The sequence below is a fragment of the Silene latifolia genome, chromosome 2 (genome assembly GCF_048544455.1).
Source record: "Silene latifolia isolate original U9 population chromosome 2, ASM4854445v1, whole genome shotgun sequence".
NCBI lineage: Eukaryota > Viridiplantae > Streptophyta > Magnoliopsida > Caryophyllales > Caryophyllaceae > Silene > Silene latifolia.
In genome coordinates this window covers 188,602,319-188,622,705 of record NC_133527.1, presented here as the reverse complement: position 1 = coordinate 188,622,705, position 20,387 = coordinate 188,602,319, and the positions used below count along the sequence as shown (strand labels likewise).

At 37.1% G+C, this 20,387-nt stretch overlaps 2 protein-coding genes across 6 annotated transcripts; one reads left to right on the top strand and one right to left on the bottom strand.

Annotated features, from left to right (window-relative positions):
• Positions 1-307: 307 nt before the first annotated feature.
• LOC141643924 (transcription initiation factor TFIID subunit 4b) lies at positions 308-8,989 on the bottom strand. Of its 3 annotated transcripts, none has more exons than XM_074453323.1 (15): positions 8,387-8,989; positions 7,441-8,177; positions 7,249-7,354; positions 5,941-6,473; positions 5,725-5,820; positions 4,350-5,405; positions 3,514-3,620; positions 3,333-3,420; positions 3,104-3,239; positions 2,786-2,841; positions 2,653-2,709; positions 2,426-2,566; positions 1,921-1,986; positions 1,573-1,834; positions 308-723 (listed from the first exon to the last, which is right to left on the bottom strand). In XM_074453323.1, exons 2-15 carry the CDS (start codon positions 7,477-7,479, stop codon positions 551-553), a joined length of 2,916 nt encoding a protein of 971 aa, XP_074309424.1. In that variant the 5' UTR covers positions 7,480-8,177; positions 8,387-8,989; the 3' UTR covers positions 308-550. The 3 variants fall into 3 exon arrangements, with proteins under 3 accessions (XP_074309424.1, XP_074309423.1, XP_074309425.1); XM_074453322.1 differs by having other exon boundaries at positions 7,441-7,513; positions 8,816-8,989; XM_074453324.1 differs by having other exon boundaries at positions 4,350-5,399; positions 7,441-7,513; positions 8,816-8,982.
• A 4,191-nt stretch (positions 8,990-13,180) lies between these two features.
• Positions 13,181-20,221, top strand: LOC141643923 (uncharacterized). 3 transcript variants are annotated; one of them, XR_012543799.1, is made up of 14 exons: positions 13,181-13,431; positions 15,244-15,353; positions 15,435-15,545; positions 15,634-15,691; positions 16,133-16,222; positions 16,791-16,885; positions 17,381-17,434; positions 17,575-17,712; positions 18,300-18,357; positions 18,473-18,587; positions 19,059-19,128; positions 19,609-19,680; positions 19,773-20,008; positions 20,075-20,221. XR_012543799.1 is itself a non-coding variant. In XM_074453320.1 (13 exons), exons 1-13 carry the CDS (start codon positions 13,248-13,250, stop codon positions 19,890-19,892), a joined length of 1,275 nt encoding a protein of 424 aa, XP_074309421.1. In that variant the 5' UTR covers positions 13,181-13,247; the 3' UTR covers positions 19,893-20,221. The 3 variants fall into 3 exon arrangements, 1 of the variants encoding a protein (XP_074309421.1); XR_012543800.1 differs by having other exon boundaries at positions 19,773-20,038; positions 20,101-20,221; XM_074453320.1 differs by having other exon boundaries at positions 19,773-20,221.
• The last annotated feature ends 166 nt before the right edge of the window (positions 20,222-20,387 follow it).

Below are 20,387 nucleotides of genomic sequence, written 5' to 3'. Positions count from 1 at the left end.
CGGCTTTGGGGCAAAAGCCAGTGGTCTAAAAGCTGGCTATTTACTGGTACAAAACATAAAAATCGAAATAAATATAATGAACAAAAAATACGCAAGAAAAAATCAACCTCGAACTTGATCAGTGTTATTTAAAAACCGAAAACCAAAAAGTGATTGCTGTAGCCTTTAGGCCTTGTAATTCCTGAATCTTGATGAATATTTAGCTTAACCGCGAAAAGTCAGCGAGAAAGAAACATTATAGTGAATAAAGTAAGCAATAGATTAAAGATTACCGTCTGGATTGATTTAGGAAAAGAGAGAGTCATCTGACAAATTCTTCGTCAAAATATACAAGGTCAAGATACACAATGTTCCCTCCATTTTACAGATATTTACTCATTTTTAAATGTCAAAAATATTTAGCAAAAGCAAGAAAATAAGCGAAATTAGTTTGCGGAAAAAGCAACCGAGTCATCTACATAAGAGATAATTCGAAGATATCAAAACGAACTATAAAGGAAAACTAGGAGCTATCAAAGAAATGAAGGGAGTCGATAGACTAAAACACTTTTTACTGAGTTGGAGCATGAGGCTTTGATCGGTCATAGAGACGATAGACTAAAGTAGACTTGGCCATTTGTGGTTCTCTCTCGAGCACAGCGATCACGTCCTTGATAGAGATACTGGGAGCTATCCTTGGAGGCAGCGTGTTCTCTTGATATTTGCCTCCTTGTCTCATTGCTCCTGTAAGAAATCAATTTTCTTATCCTTCCTTCTATTTCCGTTATAAGCCATTGGAAGGCAATCAAATCTATAAATTTACTCGAGTATTCTGACTTTAGAAGCTGAAATTCTCGTGTACAGTCAAAGCCCAACGAACAAGCCATAATTAGGGCTTCAGGGTTTTAAAGGACCTAAGCTAATTATCACAAATTATAGAATAAGACAGTCTTACACTGTAGGACCGTCTCACAATATAAGACGGTCTTACACACTAATTATTGGTGAAAAATAATTCAATCACAGACTCAGAGTCTCAAAGGACTTGATTTCATTTTTTCAGATAACCTCCATCCATTCTTTGCTAAAGGTTTTCTTAGCTTAACGCATTAGTATTTGCCGAAATGCAAAGGCCTGCTATAAATAACCGAAATTTGACCCCCAATGGCCTATACAGCCGATGTCACACGGCCCATCCTAGGCCAATATATCAACTACACAACCGATGCTAAACATATATGGCTAATATAGCCTGGTCAATCGCGTCATAGTGTGCTATCACAATTCGCACAAGATACAACAATAACTACCATGCACCGAAAGCTAGTAAGTGGAAACACTAATGGTAGATTAAAGAGGACGACATGCAGGTTCCAATGTTAGACGAATAGAGGCGATGGTAGCTACATAGTGGAGTTGACGGAGCTCATAGCAGCGTGGCAGGTTGCTATGAGCTTTGAATGTAGACGGGGTAGCCGGGGAGATTGGTGAGTATGACATGTAAAGCTTGGGATAAAAGGTTCTAGTGAGTGACCGGATAACAATGATCGAAGCTCAGTCATATTCAGCAAGTAATAACCGAGTTACACTTACCAGGTGTTCCCAGAGTAGCAGAATGATCTTTTTTTCCAACTCCTCGGGTGTCCTTGACATTCCCAGTAGATGTTATTAATGGCTTGAGGGTGGCATCTCTACCCAACTGAGAACCAGAAGCAATCTCAGGCCCACCATCGCGTTTCTGGCGTGCCTGTGCCATAAGCTGCCATTTTGATAGCATATCATCTCCTCCGACAGCAGCTCGTGCAGCAACATTTGCAGCTGTCGTACGCATTTTGTCATCTTCCTCTTTGTTTACCTGGAAAATTGTGATCAAGGGTAAGAAAGTAAGGAAAGACTTGATAACTTCATCACGAGCATTTAACCGTAGAGAAGGCTGGCCACCTTAAGAGACTTATTGCGTGCTTCTTCTTTCTCCTTCTCGACATCAACTGCACCACTACTATCAGGCTGTTGCAACGCAAGAGAATAAGATAGATCAAGCGTGGGATACTATATTAACTTAGGGAGACAATATGTTAAAAAAAACGTTAGATACTAGAAAATCGAACATAAACATTTACATTTATTATCAAGAATTTTCACAAAATTGTATTTGGAAAAAAAATATTCATGTAAGAAAATATGGTCAAAGTATCGTCATGTAGCTGCAAACATAGATTGTAAATATGTTAAAAAAACTGTTAAATACTAGAAAATCGAACATAAAACATTTACATTTATTATCAAGAATCTTTCACAAAATTGTATTTGAAAAAAAGAAATTCATGTAAGAAAATATGGTCAAAGTATCGTCATGTAGCTGCATTACGTCAAACAGGATGATAGACGTGAAACAGAGGGGGCACAAACATAAGTACCACAGAACGGGCAATGATAAAAATCTTACTTCATTTTGTTTTCTTAGTTTATCAGCTTCGGCTTGCTTTTTCTCCCACTCCTCTGTGGCTTTTTGGTTTATCATCAAAATCTGTTCTCGAACATCAGAATTGACAACAATGCTGTGCTTCGACTTCTCAGAATCAACTCGCTGTATAGCCATATTTTACTTAGGTCGGAAACGAAAACATATTGTATTTAATCAGACGTGAAAGGAATGGATGGACAAGAGCATACATGTTTCGAGACTCTGATCAAGCTGCTTATCAACGCACGCAATCTTTCCTCAACACACTAAAGAAACGAATTCTTTCAATGATATTGAAAGCACGAGACAATCATGAGGGTCAAGTGCACACAGAAAACTTACTAGTGAGAGGCACTTTTCCACGTCGTTGCTTAAGTTCTTCAAACCACATTTGGTCACTGTCAAACCACATAATTTTGCCAAATGAGTCACGGGATATAAATAAGCTCGTAAACTATCATTATTCGTCATTAGGACAAAGTCGTTTGTGTATTCTAACACATAGCGGTTAAGACTGCGTAACTTTAACCACCCCTTACCCCGCCGTAGGCGGACCCTTGAGGCACTAAGGTAATATTGTTGTTAACCGTGCGTATATACTCCCTTGAATTTTGTAAGTTTAACGTTTCAAAAGACTATTAAAAATGATTCGATATTAACTTATTTCAGCCAACTTCTTCTGGAGAGGATTCTTTTGCAGAATCAGCCGGTCTTCTTCTTCTTGAACAGCCTTACGAGATGCTTCTGAAACTCTACTATCATCTTTGGGCAGAGAAAATAACTGCTCCTCTTCCTCCTATAAAATAAAAACAGATACAAGTGAATCGATATTTAAAAAAAAAATCTTCAGGAGAATGACAGAAGCAGCTCTGGGGACAAAACCACATACTCTAAGATTAACTCCACTAACAGCAGTAACATCATTAAGATGTTCAATGCTTTGATCTGCGAAAGACCCAGAAACTTTCTGTTTTTTACTGCAAAGTAATGAATGAAGCACAAAGTTATGAACATGATAATGAAGATGTGCCAAATTATGTGTCAGGATAACGGAAATAGCTCAAACTCACCCTGGTAAAGGGGGTGAAGAAACTAGTGAGTCAAGTGGCTTCTTCTGACCACTAATAGGCTTTTTAGTTGCGATTTTGGAACTTGCCAGTGCATTTTGAGATCCCACCTAATATATAGAAAGCAGATGTTATTACATTTCAGAAATACAGTCCACGAACAACTACTAGCATAAGCATGAGGCATATACAGTGATGTATCCTCGATAAGGAGAGCGAGATAATAGATAGAACTATGCTAGTGTGAATAAAGGCACCAGCGCATACACATGCATACAGAATGAGAGAAACGATGACAGGGTAAATACACAATTTTCTAACTCAAACAGGTGACAGGATTTACATATAGGCATGTGGCATGATCGGACATTTTAGGTGCAATCTCCAAAAGCATTTTGGAATGCAATCCCATCTGTTTACATAGTATTGCCCTCTTATAGTGTACCCCTGCTGGTGGGGAGCTAGATCCAGCTTAATAAGGCCTCAAGATAAAGTGCTATAGTGTTAAAAACTAAGGAGGGAAAGTTGTCCTACCCGGTTTAAATGGAGACTAAACCGGATGGTTTACACCCAAGAATGCATATTGTGCTCTCTAATGGAAGCAGAGAATAACCTTCACCCATGAACAGTAAAGTAAAAAAAAAAAATGAAAGTATGAATAATAAGTTTCAACTCTCACATAAAGCAGATAACAGCATAAGCTCAGAGAACCAGAGGTACATGAGCTAACTCACACAAAAATGATTAAAAAATGGGTAATGTACAAGACAAACTTGCATATCAATTATCAATGTTCATATATGCAAAAAAGGAGAATAATCATGGGTATAGCCAGATACCTGCGTATCTGCATCCATTTGGGTAGGAACAGAATTTGGGGTTGTCATATTAGTTGTCCTCATGGCTGAGCCAAATGCCATTGTGGAATTTTGCCTCTCTGTCAGTTCATCATTTGAAGTCCCTGGGCCTTTGCCTTGATCAACCTGTGCTGATAAGCTAGGCCCCTGGGATTGAAAGTTTGAGACCTTTGGCTGTTTATCAGGACCCTGTTCAATAGGCTCCTGCTTCACATAACCGATGGGAGGCCAAACACCCTGATCTTTGCTTGTCATAGCTTGCCAAGAAACGGAAGTATGATGCATTGCGGTGGTAGGCATATTGGCCATGGTGGGACCAGGGACACCTCTGGTATCATTATACGAGGTCTGCCTCTCCACTTTAGGAACATTATTATGAGCTGAACCAAACCCTTGCTGAAGTTGAACATGCCTGATTTGGGTATCATTAGGTTGATTAATCATTGTGGAAGGTGAGCTGGCGTTTGTGCCAGCAAACGGTTGACCTCCATACATAGGAAATGAACTCTGAGAAAAATGCAAGTGCTCTTGCTGCTGCTTCGAAAGGCCCTGTACAGGAATTGCCGGGCGACCTGAAAGTTGGTTTGCTTGCTGCTGAGGCAGCTGCCCAAATGTATATGGATCAGAGAACTGAGTTACAGTTCCAGGTGGCGGTCTCAGCGGTTGTTGCTGCTGCTGTGACATATTCTGAGTTACAATTCCAGGTGGCGGTCTCAGCGGTTGTTGCTGCTGCTGTGACATATTCTGAGTTACAATTCCAGGTGGCGGTCTCAGAGGTTGCTGCTGCTGCTGTGACATATTCTGAGTTACAATTCCAGGTGGCGGTCTCAGCTGTTGTTGCTGCTGCTGTGACATATTTTGAGTTACAGTGCCAGGTGGCGGTCTCAGCTGTTGTTGCTGCTGCTGCGACATACTTTGAGGAACAATGCCAGGTGGCGGTCTCAGCTGTTGTTGCTGCTGCTGCGACGAATTCTGAGGTACCGTGCCAGGCGGCAGCCGCAACTGTTGTTGCGGCTGCTGCTGTGAAGGGTTCTGTGACTACACATAAAACAATTACTTCCTATCTGAAGAATCACTATATCCAGAAATATCGTTTGTAACGTCATTGAGCGATGGTGTAATCAAGACCTGGGTTCAGAACCCATCATAATCAAAATTGTCCTGTCGCTCGCACCAGAAAAAATAAAAATAGAATCACTATGTCCTTTAAATTGCCCCCTCTCACCTCACCTGGGTTCAGAACCCACCATAATCAAAATTGTCCCGTGACTCAAACCAGAATTTTTTTTAAATAAACAATATATCTAGAAAACTTCCCTTCTCCTTAGTTCAGTCAATTGAACCAAAGCCAACATACCTTTGCTTGCATCTTAACCACAGCCAATCTTAGCATCTGGTCCCCCACAATGCCTCTCATATGTCTAACAAAACCTTCTTTGGGTATCTCATTCCTCTAATAATCACCAGAAGAAGTTCAAATTAATTTCTGAAAAACAGTGGGGAGATGGAAAAACACCATGTACATCAGAAAAGTAAGTCAACAGAAACAAATTGAAAGAAAATAGAAACAAACCTTCAATTTTGTGTAAAGAGTTTGCAGTTGCATGGCCTTGTCTTTGTCTAAATCAGGTAGAATAATAGGAAGCAAACTGCCAAAAGGTATTTGTTTTTGCCTTTGAGATGGGCCGCCAACCTGCTCCGGAACTGGTTGATTATTATTTAATCTCTGTGTATTTGGTAACTGAGATGGATTATGCATCCTATCCTGTTCAGAAATTTGAGGATGAGCTCTTCCAGATATTTGCATGTGTGTTGAGGCTGACGGCTGAGAGTACTGTGCAGGATTTTGTTCAACTTGATTTCCCTGACCATCAAGTGGCATGGCCTTATATTGCATGGGGAGACTACTAGGTGCCTGATGGCTATTAACATCAGGCTTCGTCTCTACATTTGTACCATGTTCCTTTGCCCCGACGTTCGATGGTAACTGATCCTCTAACTGCTCCTTGTTCTGCTGGCATTGGTTGGCATTGATATCATTTTGGTTAGAAGGTTGCCATTGTGAGTACATCTGACTTGATGATTGATTGAGCTCTTGAGAAAAAGCTGCATGAATTTCGACAAAGGACAGAACCACAATAGTGCGTTATATTCTAAGGAGAAGATGAACAATCTGGGAGGAAAAGTAATATTGTTCGCTTACAAAATTATGCGCCAGTATCAGCAGAAAATACAACTAATAGAACACATAGCCCTCTCAGTCAAAAGGGTGGGTGTTTCCATAAATAATGTCTCAGAAACTTCTAAATTCAAATATGGCTCCTTCAAAAATAATTCTTAGGATAATGTTCTCATAGATAAGAAACACCCACAGCACAGGTTCAAGTAAGCCAAACAGATACAAACACGGTTGTTTTACTTTTTTTGTCGTATGCTATTTGCCCTCTTCCTTTGTGTAATTTTTTTCTCTTCAAATATACAAACACAGTTCCTTTTTCTCTTCTGTGATAACCCAAATGCACCAAGGAGAGGATGGCATAACTTAATTATTACTCCCTATTATTTCAAGGATGGCGGAGGGTCGTAGTAGTTTGGAGAGGATGAAGATACAATTCTATTTCCTATGCTAATTAGCTAACAAAAACCTATACTTTGCTGCTCCATGTCTATATGGAGTTATGGACAATATGAATGTGTTATGAAGGGACAACAGTCCAAAAAGCGTATCTGGTTTAGCCAAAGGAAACACTATGATAGTTGATTAACAAGTGCCTAATAAAAATTGACTTTGATATAACAAAAGGGTTGGTACTAGAAGACAAAAAGGAAATATAAACAATTTTTCATAAGAAAGGGAAAAATATTCAGGAGGGGAACTTACAAGTCTCCGGTTGAGAAGGCTGAGTAGTGGGTGCACCATTTTCTATATCCCTATTTAGAGCAGCAGTAAATGCTTCAACATCTGCTCCAGAGTGCATTGACTCATCCTGGTTTCCGCACCAATTATCATGCTACCAAAAACATAAATATGCAGGAAAGACTTAAGAAGAGGGAGATGGGCACAGGATAGTACCTCATCCTCTTCAAGGAGCTTCATAATAGAAGGGTCCATCTCTCTATTGAAGATTTAGTTAATTGTTCGTATACTGCGGAATCGAATTGGAAGAAAGCAGAAACGTAATCAGATAGATAGAGAAGCAAACACTAATTGTAGTAAAATTCATTTGCCATGTATAGATATCTTTTGAGCTTTGATATAGAAATAACCAAGCACTCGCACAACATTAACATGTCAACAAACTTGAAAAATATCTCCACTCAAAATAAACCTTACACGGTAGAATCTCTTAAAAAACCACCTCCACAACAACAAACAATAACATTACCCCAATACCTAGAAGACTCCTGCCTATAATAGGGTAAGGGGTGGACATACCGGATTCTTTTTAAAGAACATCGTGAACAATCCATCTAGTTGCGTTGACAGACTGAAAATTCATATTGTACAGAGAGCATAAAGCTTAGTGAGTCAACTCGTTTTCTTTAATTTTATCCTCTCTTAAAGCCAAATAATACTAGCAAGGATCCACTAAACTTAATCTCACTATCAATCCGGAATGATGTCCCAAATAACAAAAGACTGAAATATCACAACTTTCGCATACCACTCTTCATCTAATTCTTCGAGTAATACCATAATCTCATGAACAACCTCAAGCCTCGATAACAATAGAGTAAAATAGCGAGAAAAACGCAAGAAACTACTTCTATTTCAATGTTATAAACAACAAGACCATATTTTTATACTCCCTCTGTCCCGGTCATTTGTTGTCATTTTCCATTTTGGGGTGTCTCAGCCATTTGTTGTCCTTTCTATTTTAAGAATGAACTTATGAGTAATTTGATCATTCTCATTCAATTTGTTCCACTTGTCATTTAGTTATTGGCCTTTTCCTCATTCCTTGGTCTTTGTGCCAAAACGAAAGGACAACAATTGACCAGGACGGAGGGAGTATAACTCAATCTATATTCTCAACAAAAACTCCGTTGAAGTTACCAAACAAATACCTTACCCTAACTCGGAAATTTCAACGAATGCTAAGAATCATATATCATATATTAATCTCAATTCTCAGTATTATATCATCGATCATAGCTCATAACAAATACAATCAATAAATCACAATGTTGTATATCTCATAAAATTTATTAAAGTGCTAATTAATTGCTGCACATTGAATATGAGATTATCAATCAAACTCAACAATCAATTCAAACATCACAATTTCAGCACATAATTCATATAAAATGACATAAAAGAACGCAATTGAATTAATAAATACCGAAAAACAAAAAAAAATAAAGAATAAAAATCAGGATTTTACAAATAGTTAAGCGAATTAGTTACGGAAATTAGTAAAGGTGAATTGAGGAAGAACGTAACTTACAGGTGAGAGATAAGAGATGTGTGAAGGCGCGGGAATGATGAAGAATGGAGGTCTTTAATGGCGAACGAAGAAGAGAGAAGATCGCAGGAGGTTAGAGTTATGGAGAAATGGAGAATAAACAAGAGCTTATTTTATGCGCATTGCGGACCGGTTTATATCGACTGTCTGAGTCCTAAAATCGTAGGTTCGAATCCTCTTGCCCTTTATACGGACCGGTATTAGCTTATTTTATTTTACTTTATTTATTGCTCCGTAGTTGTGATTTTTGCAAAGAGTTTGAAAACCGGATTTATATTAATATTATGAAAATCGACACTTTTATTGTATAGGTGTGTTGGTAGAGGTGGATAGGATCATTGGGTTTGAGTAGGTGAGGGAGTTGGTGGTAGAGGGGTGGGAGGAGGAGGAGAGGGCGACCATTATATATTTATATTTACGTGTTGGGCTGTGTGGGAAGCATGTAATAAGGTTATCTTTAAGGGGTTGAAGCTCGGGTGGGGGGATGTGGTGAGAAGGGTGGCGGACTTAATGGGTGAGCAGAATGATGGACAATAGGGAGGAGGTGGGGTGACAAGTGGTGGTGTGGTAGGTGTACGGAGTGGAGGATGCGAGGTGGGAGAAACCGGTGGAGGAATGGGTGAAAATAAATGTTGATGCAGTAGTTGAGGGTGTTGGGGTGAGTTTTGGTATGGTGTGTCGTAATGCGAGGGGAGATGTGGAATGGGGTGTGGCGGAGCAGGTTCGGGAGGAGTACGAGCCATCTTTTGCGGAAGCGGTAGCGGTATATAAAGGTCTTCGAGAAGCTTTGCGGGTTGGCCATACAAAGGTAATTGTCAAAAGTGATTGTCTGGCGGTTATTAACAGTTTGAAGAAGTAAAAACAGGGGCGAAGTGACATTTTTCTTGTTTTTAGTGATATTCTCGATATATGGTATTTTGAATCGAAAATTGATCCTCTCCATTTCCTTTCTCTCTATTTCGCTCACAGTCTCTTTAAATAATAATTTTTCCTTTCACTCTCATTTTCATTTATCTTTATGCGTAAATTTAGAACAGCTAGATGATGCCAAAATACGATCCAGACCATTGATAGGAACTTGTCTCTCCATTTCTTTTTAGGAAATAGAGAGAAAATGGACTCTTTTGAATCGTGTTCTTGGTCTTCTGCTCGTAGAAACTTGAATAAGGTGGCACATGAGCTAGCACATGTTCCGCTATGGAGTCTGGCCGTCTAGGTAGGAGAGTTTGGTCGTCTAGGTCTTTGCCCCAATACTTATGTAATGTTGTTGTTTCTGATCAGTTATTTATGAAGTAATCCCGCTTTAGGAGGTTTTTTATCATAAAAATAAATAAATAAAGGTTGTTCAATGGAAATTATTTTATTCGTTATTATCAATTATGTATCACTTTTTTATCCGCGAAAGTGGTGAATAGCCCCCATAACCTTTACCCAGTTGTGAGATTAAGCCCCATAACTCACAAGTGTAGTAATTATGCCTCATAATTTTGATAAAAAAAAAGTAAAATTCAACCCAGTTTTTTATTTTCAACCAAAATTGCACCAAAAAATTTAATTTCATTCATCAATACAATTTATAAGTATAAAATCAAATTTATTAGAAATTTAAAATTGTGTATGCAATTTATTACACATTGTTGGAAACAAATATTTGAATGTTGAAATTTGTAAATGTACCCTCATAAGTATGTGAATTATAATAAAATTAGTAAAAAATATTAAAAATATTCTAAAAATTATGTTAATAAATTAAATAAATACTTTTAAAATGTTAATAATTATTATTTAGTGTACAATGAACTTATATATAAAATAATTTAATGATATGAATTAAGTTGAATAGAAAATTGAGTTAGATTTCACTTTTTGCTAAAGTTATGGGGCTTAATTACTACATTTGTAAGTTATGGGGCCTAATCTCACAATTGGCTAAAGTTATGGAGGTTAATTACCACTTTCGCGCTTTTTTATCAAAGCCTAAAAAGTCGAGAGAGGGTTTTTTTAAACCTCGTACATACTTAAAGTGAAAACGTAATGGTAAAAGTACAAAATTAACCTAACTTTTCAAATGCATACAGAGTAAGGGGGTTAAATTTCCAAAAAAAAAAAAATCCCTACTGAAAATGGGAAAATAGAATTTTTAGTTAAATTTCCAATAGCAAAAAAATCTCGAGTTTACCTTGTGCCTCAGGATGACAATGGGTAGGGTCCTATAGGATCCAGATCCATATTATATATGTTGGATCCATATTCACAGGATCCAAAATGTTCAGACCCATATCCAGATCCATAAGATCCACAGGATCTGGGTAGCATATGGGTCTTAAATGGGTCCGATCTTTTTCAAATTTCTTCTAAACGTATTTTCACTATTAAAATTACATAAAACGCATTAAAATGTTTAATAGAATTATGGATATAAAATATGTCGATATTTATCATGATAAAGTAACAAATTACCGCGTAAATTATTATTTTTACGATGAAAAAGTTATTTCTTGTTTCTCGAATATTTAAATTCGGTTTTAAATTCGTTAATAACTATGAAATAAGAAAACTGACATAAGTGAATTGAATAAAATATAAGAAAATATGACTTCTATAAACGTTAATTATTCTTATATATCTAAATTTTTTAAAATAAAATAAAAAATATGGATCTGGGTAGGGTCTGGATCTTAGCGACCAGATCCATATCCATATCCAAGTAATTTTTTCTAGATCCATATCCGAACCATATCCATTGGATCCATGAAAATGAGATCCATATCCGCTCCATCAGGTCCGATCCAGCGGATATGGGTAAGGCCCTGGATCCACTGTCATCCCTACTTGTGCCATTATTCATTTACCCTGCTTAAATATTTCGCCTAGACAAATTCCAACTCCGCCACGTAACATAAATAAAAAAAAGAATTCCGAGATGACAATTGAATAAAACGAAGCTTAACTCGATGAATAAAATCAATATTATGCACTTCACCCGATCTAAATCCGTTTCATTTTATCGTCTCTACTTGAGTAGTACTTAGGGCATCAACAATAGAGGTTTGTCAACAAAGGTTTGTGTAGGTTTATTGACAAACCTCTCTATTGTTGGGAATGAGGATTGATGTTCATAGATGAAAATGGTTACAATTTTGTATACTTGGTTGTGACTTGTGAGTGATAGTGGACCCATGTAGTATACTTTTATGAGATCTGTCTATATTTAAGAGGTTTGTCTATTGTTGTATTGAAGTTTGTTTTTAGAAAGGTTTGTGTGTTGAGTGATGTGGCATTAGACCTCATTTGAGGTTTGTCTATTGCTAATGCCTTTACCCCGGCTACCTTATACGCCCTTATTTTAACCAAATCACGAGTAACCGGACCAAAAGTGAATTACATTTGCGAACATTCAGAGGATTTGGAGGGGAAAACATAAGCATAGTTTCGGTTCCGGGGAAGTAGCAAATAACCCCCATACGTTTACTCCTACGTGCATTTCACCCCCACAACTTTCACCAAGTGCAAATTAACCCCATAACTTTACTTATTGGTGCAATTTAGCCTATTTAATTTGTTTGGCTGTTATTTTATATATTACTCATTTTTTTATTTCCAATTTGTTTTTTCCTTTCATTAAAAATTTGTATAGACTAATTTACCCTTTCCACCCTTTACCCTTATCTCCTTTAATCAAATACCTCTTTCTCTTGGCTCTACTGCTGCTCCCCAAAGTCCCAATTACAAGTGCTACAACCACAACCACTACATGCCTCCACCACTAGTACACACCGCTTAACTACCCAGACCAGCACAACATCAAGGTTATGTGTTTGGAATCGGAGAATAGAACGCTACTTATCGGAGAATATAACATCAAGGCTGTGTGTTTCGGAATCCGACCTCGCCGCATGGAACACCATCCCCCTTTGCAAGTTTTTCGGAATCCAACCTCGCCGCATGAAACACTATCCCCCTTTGCATGCTTTTCAATGACGGGAAAGGGAGAGTTCGTGGGTTTTCGGAGTTTGGGAATGATGGTTTATGTTGTCGGGTTGGTTTCAATTGGGACGAGATGGTGGTAAGGGTGGTGATTTTGAACTAATCTTATGTTTGATGCAGGTGTTGTCGATGTAATGTGGTGGTCGGAGGGAGGCATGTGGTGGTGTGATGATAAAGAAGAGGGTAAAATTGACTTTTAATAAATTATTAATAATATATGTGCTTGTCTAATATTCATTAATTATGTTAATTTAATTTTCATATTTATATAATACAAAAAATTTAAATTAGAATTGATTTGCACCATATTGTGAACTTGCGGGGCTAATATGCACATACCGAAAGTTATGGGGGTGATTTGCACATAAGACTAAACGTATGGGGTTTATTTGCTACTTTCCCGGTTTCCGTTCCAAGAACTTGAAAGATGAGCATCGAAAATCAAAATCCGAAAGATGAACTCAAAAATCCATTTGTTAATGTCATCAAAGCAACTGATGATCTTTACCAAATTCGAGACACATTCTTCCCACAAAACCCAGATGACAAAATCTCTAGATTGCAACTTGAATCTCATCACTGTCTCAACTTGCTTGATTCTATACCACCTGGTATGTTTTTTGTTACTTTGCGACTTTGTTAATGTACTCCCTCCGTCCCAATCATTTGTTTTAACTTTATATTCTTTGCGAGGGTATTTTATTTTAATCAAAGGTAAACAAATGATTGCGACGGAGGGATTACAGATTACTATCTATTACATGGGTTTTGGGCTTATGTTGAATCTTTGTGTTTGATGGGTGTTATTGTTGAAATGGGGTATTATTGTTTGTAAGTTTGTTGTTTGAGACTGATTGTAGACATGGGTGATCTTTGGGTTTGAGTTTTTATTTTGATTTATGGAAGAAAAGATTGAATTAGAGAAATGACTCAAATGTGTATAGATTTTTTTTTTCCGGTGGAAGTTTTGTTTGAGAAAGAGGTGTTGGTATGCCAAAATTTGAATTTGTCAAGTGTTTTTTTTTTTGTATGAAGTACATGTCTTTTTTAGCAATGATCACCATTGCCTAAACCTCAATTAGTAAATAACTCTGGAATCAAGACGGGCGAAAGTGGTGCGAAGTGGGACATTCTTTGTGAGCAGTATGTCAATAAAAGGTAAAGAAATGATTGGGATGGAGGGAGTATGTTCCATCAATAGCCCAATGTTAAAAAGAATAATGAATCTTAAGCTCTGTTGAAATGCTCGCGTAGAGGTAGGTGGCATTATGTATTTGGAGAGATATGAAGGGTCAAAGGGAGGTCTCTTGATATCAGGTCTACGACTTCCTCTTTGAGTCCACTATCAAGCCATTTTGAAACCAATACACAATGAAGTTCTGGAACTTTTGCTGTATTATGGTGTTGGAGAGGTTCCGTAAGCCGTACTTGTGACAGGTAGCAGCAACCAAGGCCTTATGCATCCCTAAGCACGAAAATTTGTGTTGTGTTGTGTTGGCCTTGGCCGTTTGACTTATGGTTCTAAGGTCAAGCCTTTCTTGGATTTGTGCTGAGAATGGTTCTCATTTGTCTTTAAAGTGCCCCCCCCCCCCCCCCCACAACTGTCACTGAGATTGATGTGTATCCGCAAAAAATTGGGTGTGCTTAAGAGACATAGCGAGTTTTATGAGTATCTGTTTTGTGGCGTGGAAGTAGTGGTGAAAAGTTGCTATTGAATTGTGTTTTGGTTACGTTTTGGTGGTGTGTTTGGCTAGGGCGAAATTCTTGTACATTATCTTAGTTCACCATTTGGTAGATTACATTTTGGGGTCAGATTATTTATCTAGCTTCCTGATGGTCTAAGGCATTGGGTGTTTTTGTTAGTACCTCAATTATCCTTCAAATTCCTAAAGAGTTAAGTTAGTTTGTGTTTTTTTTTCTTTTTTTTCTTTTTTTATAACTTTAGGAGGATTTCTTGTCCTGTAAATGGATATTGTTTTTCGAAATATTGTTGTTTTTCAGCAAAAAAAAAAAAAAAAAGATGTCAGGACATGCTTTCAGAAATGTGGTGATAAGTGTGAAAAAGATGAAGAAAACAATAGGCACTCTGAAACGCTTCTTCAGCAACCTTCTTTATATAGAAGGCTATTTAAGCATATGATTCATTTTTGTAAATTTGTGGGGGTAGGTTCTGGAAATAATTAACATGAAAACCGTAGAAAAGGTGTGCTTTTGAATCTTGATTAAAGTTATCATGAACTAGTTCAAAAGCTACAAATGTGTGCTATTTAGTTGTTGATTGCATGACACTATCTTATATAAGACCTGCTTAAGTTTGTATAACATGGTCATATGTCCAATTCTTATCTTAAGCTGATGCTACCATCAACATTAGTTTTCCATTGGGATGTTACTCCTGGTTTTGACGAAGTCTTACTTTGCAGAACTTAGAAAATCCGCTATGCACCGTGCGACTTATGAACATCTGAAAGGAAAAATAATGGATGTGTTTCCAGACTATAGGAAAGAAGCAGAAGATCATCTTTCAAAAGCTGTAGGTGCTTCTGGTTTCTAGCTGCTTTATTCTTTTCTCCTTTTGATGTGCTCATGTTACTACGATCATTATTGTCTACAGGTTAAGCTTAATCCATCACTCACGGATGCTTGGTTATCGTTAGGGAACTGCTTATGGAAGAAAGGGGATTTAATCTCAGCTAGGAACTGTTCTGAACGTGCACTGAATATGGTATTATATAAACTTTTTCAATGTCGTTTTGCCTAAAATCATTAGATGGTAAGTTCTGCTTTTGTAATTTTCTGCTTATGTTGTTCAGGGTCCAGAGAAGAAGATACTATGTCAATTATCGATGCTGGAAAGAAAAATGGCTAAAGGCACGTTTTTTTGTTTAAATTCTTGCTTTAAGACTCTTTTAACCCTCTTCTTGTGTTGGGCATGCTTTTGGCTCAAAAAATGTATCCAAGGAAAATGGCAGTAGGCATCTTTTTTGTTTAAACTTTAAATAGACGTTTGCTGTTTACTTTTCACAATAAACTTCAACTTAAGTAATTTACATGATCTTTTTCTTTCCGCTTCGAAAATGTTTATTCTGCATGCCTAAGATTGAACATGAGTTAATCTTACTTAAGCCTCAAGTTTACGACATTGTCATTATATCTCATCTCCTCTATCATTGGATTTATATCTTTCTGTCTTGAACTAAAGATACCAAAATTTCTCTTTCTTTTTTACTCCTGTGTTCCTAATGGTGGAAGCTTTGACGTAGGTGCCTGATTATTTTTGTCATGAATTTATGTTTTTCTTCCTGAACGCAGGCGATGAAAATGAAGCAGAAAGAGTAGAAAAGAGTATTAAATATGCTAAGGATGCTATAGCCTTGGACGTGACAGATGGATATTCTTGGTGTAAGAGTCTCAGATGTTTTTCTGTTGATCTGAACATTGTTTATAGTATTTATTTTTACTCTGACGACTTATTAGTTGTCGTGCTGCTATGTACTTAATCTGCTCACTAAATCCATTGATCATCCATGTTCTCTTACCATGTTCATGGTTTCTGGAAGTGCTTGATAAGTGAGGCATCCTATATGTGTGCCCCAAAGTTTTTCTTGGCGCGTTGAATACTGCTCCTTCCATCCCTTTTTTATCTTCTTCACTTGACTTTGATGGTTAGACGATGTCGATTTTGACCAACATTTTCTTACTGTATACAAAGTTACAATTTCTAGAAATGATAATTTTGAAATTACTCTGTAGTTTATTTGATGAACTAAACATGTCTGATTTTATATTGTGTGTATAAATATGGTCAAATTAAGATCGACCACCAAAGTCGACACCGATCGACCACTAAAGTCAAATGAGGACAAAAAAATTGGGATGGAAATCGTAAAATTGCAAATTCCATCATATTGTTAACTTTTAGACCTTTTTTATGGAGTAAATTCTACATCTCGATCTCCTCCTTGACCAGATAACCTTGGGAATGCATGTCTTACAAGCTTCTTTGTGTCGGGAGCTTGGGATCATTCAAAACTTTTTCAGTCACTGAAAGCCTACCAAAATGCTGTAAGTCAGTAAGTGTATAGTTTGTCGAAATATCGCCTTTCCTTACTGAGTATATATCTTCATGTCTGAAAATAGTTTGGCAAGTCAATAAGCCACTAGCTCATTTCTAAATGTTCGTTTGTTTGCAAGAATTTATTTCTCGGGTTTCAACATTAAAATTGTGCTGTCTTAGGTCAATAAAGTCATCTGGCGTTATTAAGGTTAAAGAATATATATCATGAATCTAAAAGCTGAACGATAGACGTTCTGTTATCTGCCTTGATGAGAGCTTCTTTAGTGGCAAAGGGTTAGTAACTTAGTATTGTTGTTGAATCTGAAATTGAACTTGTTCAATATACTCTGGGTTGAAAATGATGAACTCGGCATACTATTTATGCCATATGCTCATGGGATGACAAAATTGCCTCCATACATTTGTATGATAGATGATCTTAATTTTAACCTGCGCATTAGCTATACGGATTGGTAGCTCTTATATTTGCAAATGTCTTACAGGAGAAAGATGAAAAGATGAAGTCCAATCCTGATCTTTTTTTCAACTGTGCGACGGTCAGTTATTTTCGCACAAAAGAATTTTAAGTTTAATTCCATATTTATCCCATTCATAGATGGGACTAGGCCCCTTCCAAAGTGAACCATGGACTTGTTCCTGGTGCTGTAGCCTTAATTAATATGTGGATTTCTTACAGGTGAACAGATATCTAGAAAACTACGAGAGGGCCCTTAGTGGTTTTGAAGCGGCTGCTAAAATTGATCCTAGCCTGAATGCCTCTGGAGAGGTCACCAACATTATTGGTCTGCTTGATGAATTGGAGAGTTTACTCACGGTAATTTTTTTTCAAATGATATTTTCTGTAAATGTTTACTCACGGTAAAGATGTGAACATCCTACCTTCCTTCGCCACATACAGGAGCCATTGAGGCACTTGGGTTCTGTTGTTGTTTTTGCTGTTGTTGTGCTAGGCTACTGTTTATTATGTCGATTAAGCTGGTTTTCTGTTCAACGAGTTTGAAAGCGTACCATGCATTTGAATGGTAAAATAAATGTGTTCAGTTGGTCACCTAGGATCTTTTGTTTCCCAGGCACATTAAATTGGTCAAGAGACACCCCCTTTAGTCTGGACATTGTACTGAATGCTGCTTCTAATACTATATTTAAAAGAAATGATTGCTTGTGTGAAACCAGCAGTGTGGAATGTGAGATCTTCCCCTTTAGATAGCTCGACTTTAAACTTTTACGAGAATCCATCACCCCTTGAATAATATCGTGGATCCCTAATTTTATGTCTTTTAATTTTTACGCATGAACCTGTAACTTGCTTTTATATGTTAGCTCAGTATTGAGCTGGATAGCTCTATTGTTGTTGAAGTTTTTTTTCCCCAACTAATAACTGTATGACATTTCTGGTGACAGAAAGTGACCAAACCTGAACGAGCGGTGGATCCCATGTCATCTTTACTTCACGTTGATGGTACGCCTCATGAGATTCCATGATTAAAATTTATAATTTTTTTCCGGCAGTGACAATTTCGGCCTTTGTGCTCTATGAAGGACTTACTAGCTTCCATTTCCCAAATTTGTCTCAGTCAGTCCATCTCACAAAAAGGCAACCGTAGATCTCCTATTTGAGGGCCTGAACAAGTCAACAGCAGTCATCAGCAAAGTGCTTTCCTTTGTTAAGCATGAGAACGTTGCTCCATTGTAAGCCGTCTTGTCTAGAAAGACTGATATGCCTTAATTTATTCTCGCTGGAAGACCTTTACATTTTTACATTTCAGAAAAAGTACAGTTTTTTTGTTACAACCTGAGAACATACAAGTCTTCCTTGCTCAAGTAGTCAAGTTCGTAGTTTTTGCCAATAGCATGGAGTGCGAAGAGCTATAACCTATGTTACTTAGACTCGTTTAGACGTATCCGACACAAATGCGTGTTCAGTGTCGGACTCGGCTATTTTTTTCGAAAAATATGGAATATTTTGGTCTAAAATGAAGTGTCCAAGTGTCATACCCATGTCCGAGTGTCGAGTGTCGAGTGTCAGACACGGGTACGCGAGGAAATTAGAAGAGTCGGAGTAACATAGGCTATAACCGAAGCTTCAAAATAAATTTCTGTGTGCTGATTTTTCTATTCATTAGATTGTATTATATCTAATTTTTTTTCTTGAATGTGCAGTTATTATGTAGCCTGCGACTCAAATCACTCGTGTTTTGTTCTATCCATGTATGGGATACACGCCAATGCAGTAAGATATACTTTGATGGCTTGTATTTATGTAACGTTCAATTTTATTCTTTGATATCATATAACGATAAATGACATGTTAAACTCAAGCATTGTTGAACTTTAATACGTCAGCCCTTATGAAATACTGCACTATACACTTATGTTTTTTACTTGGACTAGCTGTTAACGGAGTTTTCTTAATCTGACCATCCTATACAACTATTAGCAATTATGTTTATTTAGGTGCAATTAGTCTCATTGTAGACGGGTATATCCGTCTAAAGATGTAGACGGGTCAAATAATCTCATTTTTGCATGAAAAGTAACCCCCACCATCCCACTTGTTGTTTGACTTATTATGTAAGTGGTCACATATTTGACCCGTCTACAACTTTAAACGGATAGTGTCCGTCTAAAGTGAGATTTTATGATTTAGATGTTGCCAACTTGCCACTAGGCGTAACTGCGTAAGCTTAATGACTTTTTCTCTGGGAAACAGATCAGGAAAGGAGATCAAATAACAATTTTGGAACCGTGGTACAAGAGTGTCGGATTTTCTTGGAAAGGCAAAGTAAGCTCAAAAGTGTCAAATTTTCCCTTGTAGTTATTTCTCTTCGGCATCCTGGATTTATGCCAATTACTGCTTGGTTATAAACATTTCAGGTTTACCAATTCAAATCCATACGTGTCGACTTTAAAGAACAGATACTTGTGAACGGCAAACCTCTTTCATCAGATCAAGCCATTCGTTCATCAATTCACGCACAACATAAGCCAACTTAGTTTCTTCCTGGTCGAAAACTGAAGGTATATATGTGAGGGATTGTATTGCTCAAATGCTTTTTCACCGTCACTAGTTTGTGGATTTTTTTTTTGGGTGTAAAGCTCTTCAATTAATAGTGCTTTTTTTTTTTTACTGTTATTAGTTTGTGGATTTTTTGGGTGTAAAGCTCTTCAATTAATAGTGCTTTTTTTTTTTTACTGTTATTAGTTTGTGGATTTTTTGGGTGTAAAGTTCTTCAATTCATGATATGTATATTTTGTTGACAAAGTGATCGAGTGCCTAGACATCAAGAGTTACAAATTATTCTACTGCACTACATATATTTATTTACTGGAGAAAAAGGAACATACATCGGATGTACTACCTCCAACTTTTTTATTTTTTGAGCATATATGTAATTTTTTTGAGCTTATTACCTAAAACTTTATTTGTTTTTGAGCATGTGTATTTTTTTGAGCATAATAAAGTTTATAAGTTAAATTTTAATATTTTTC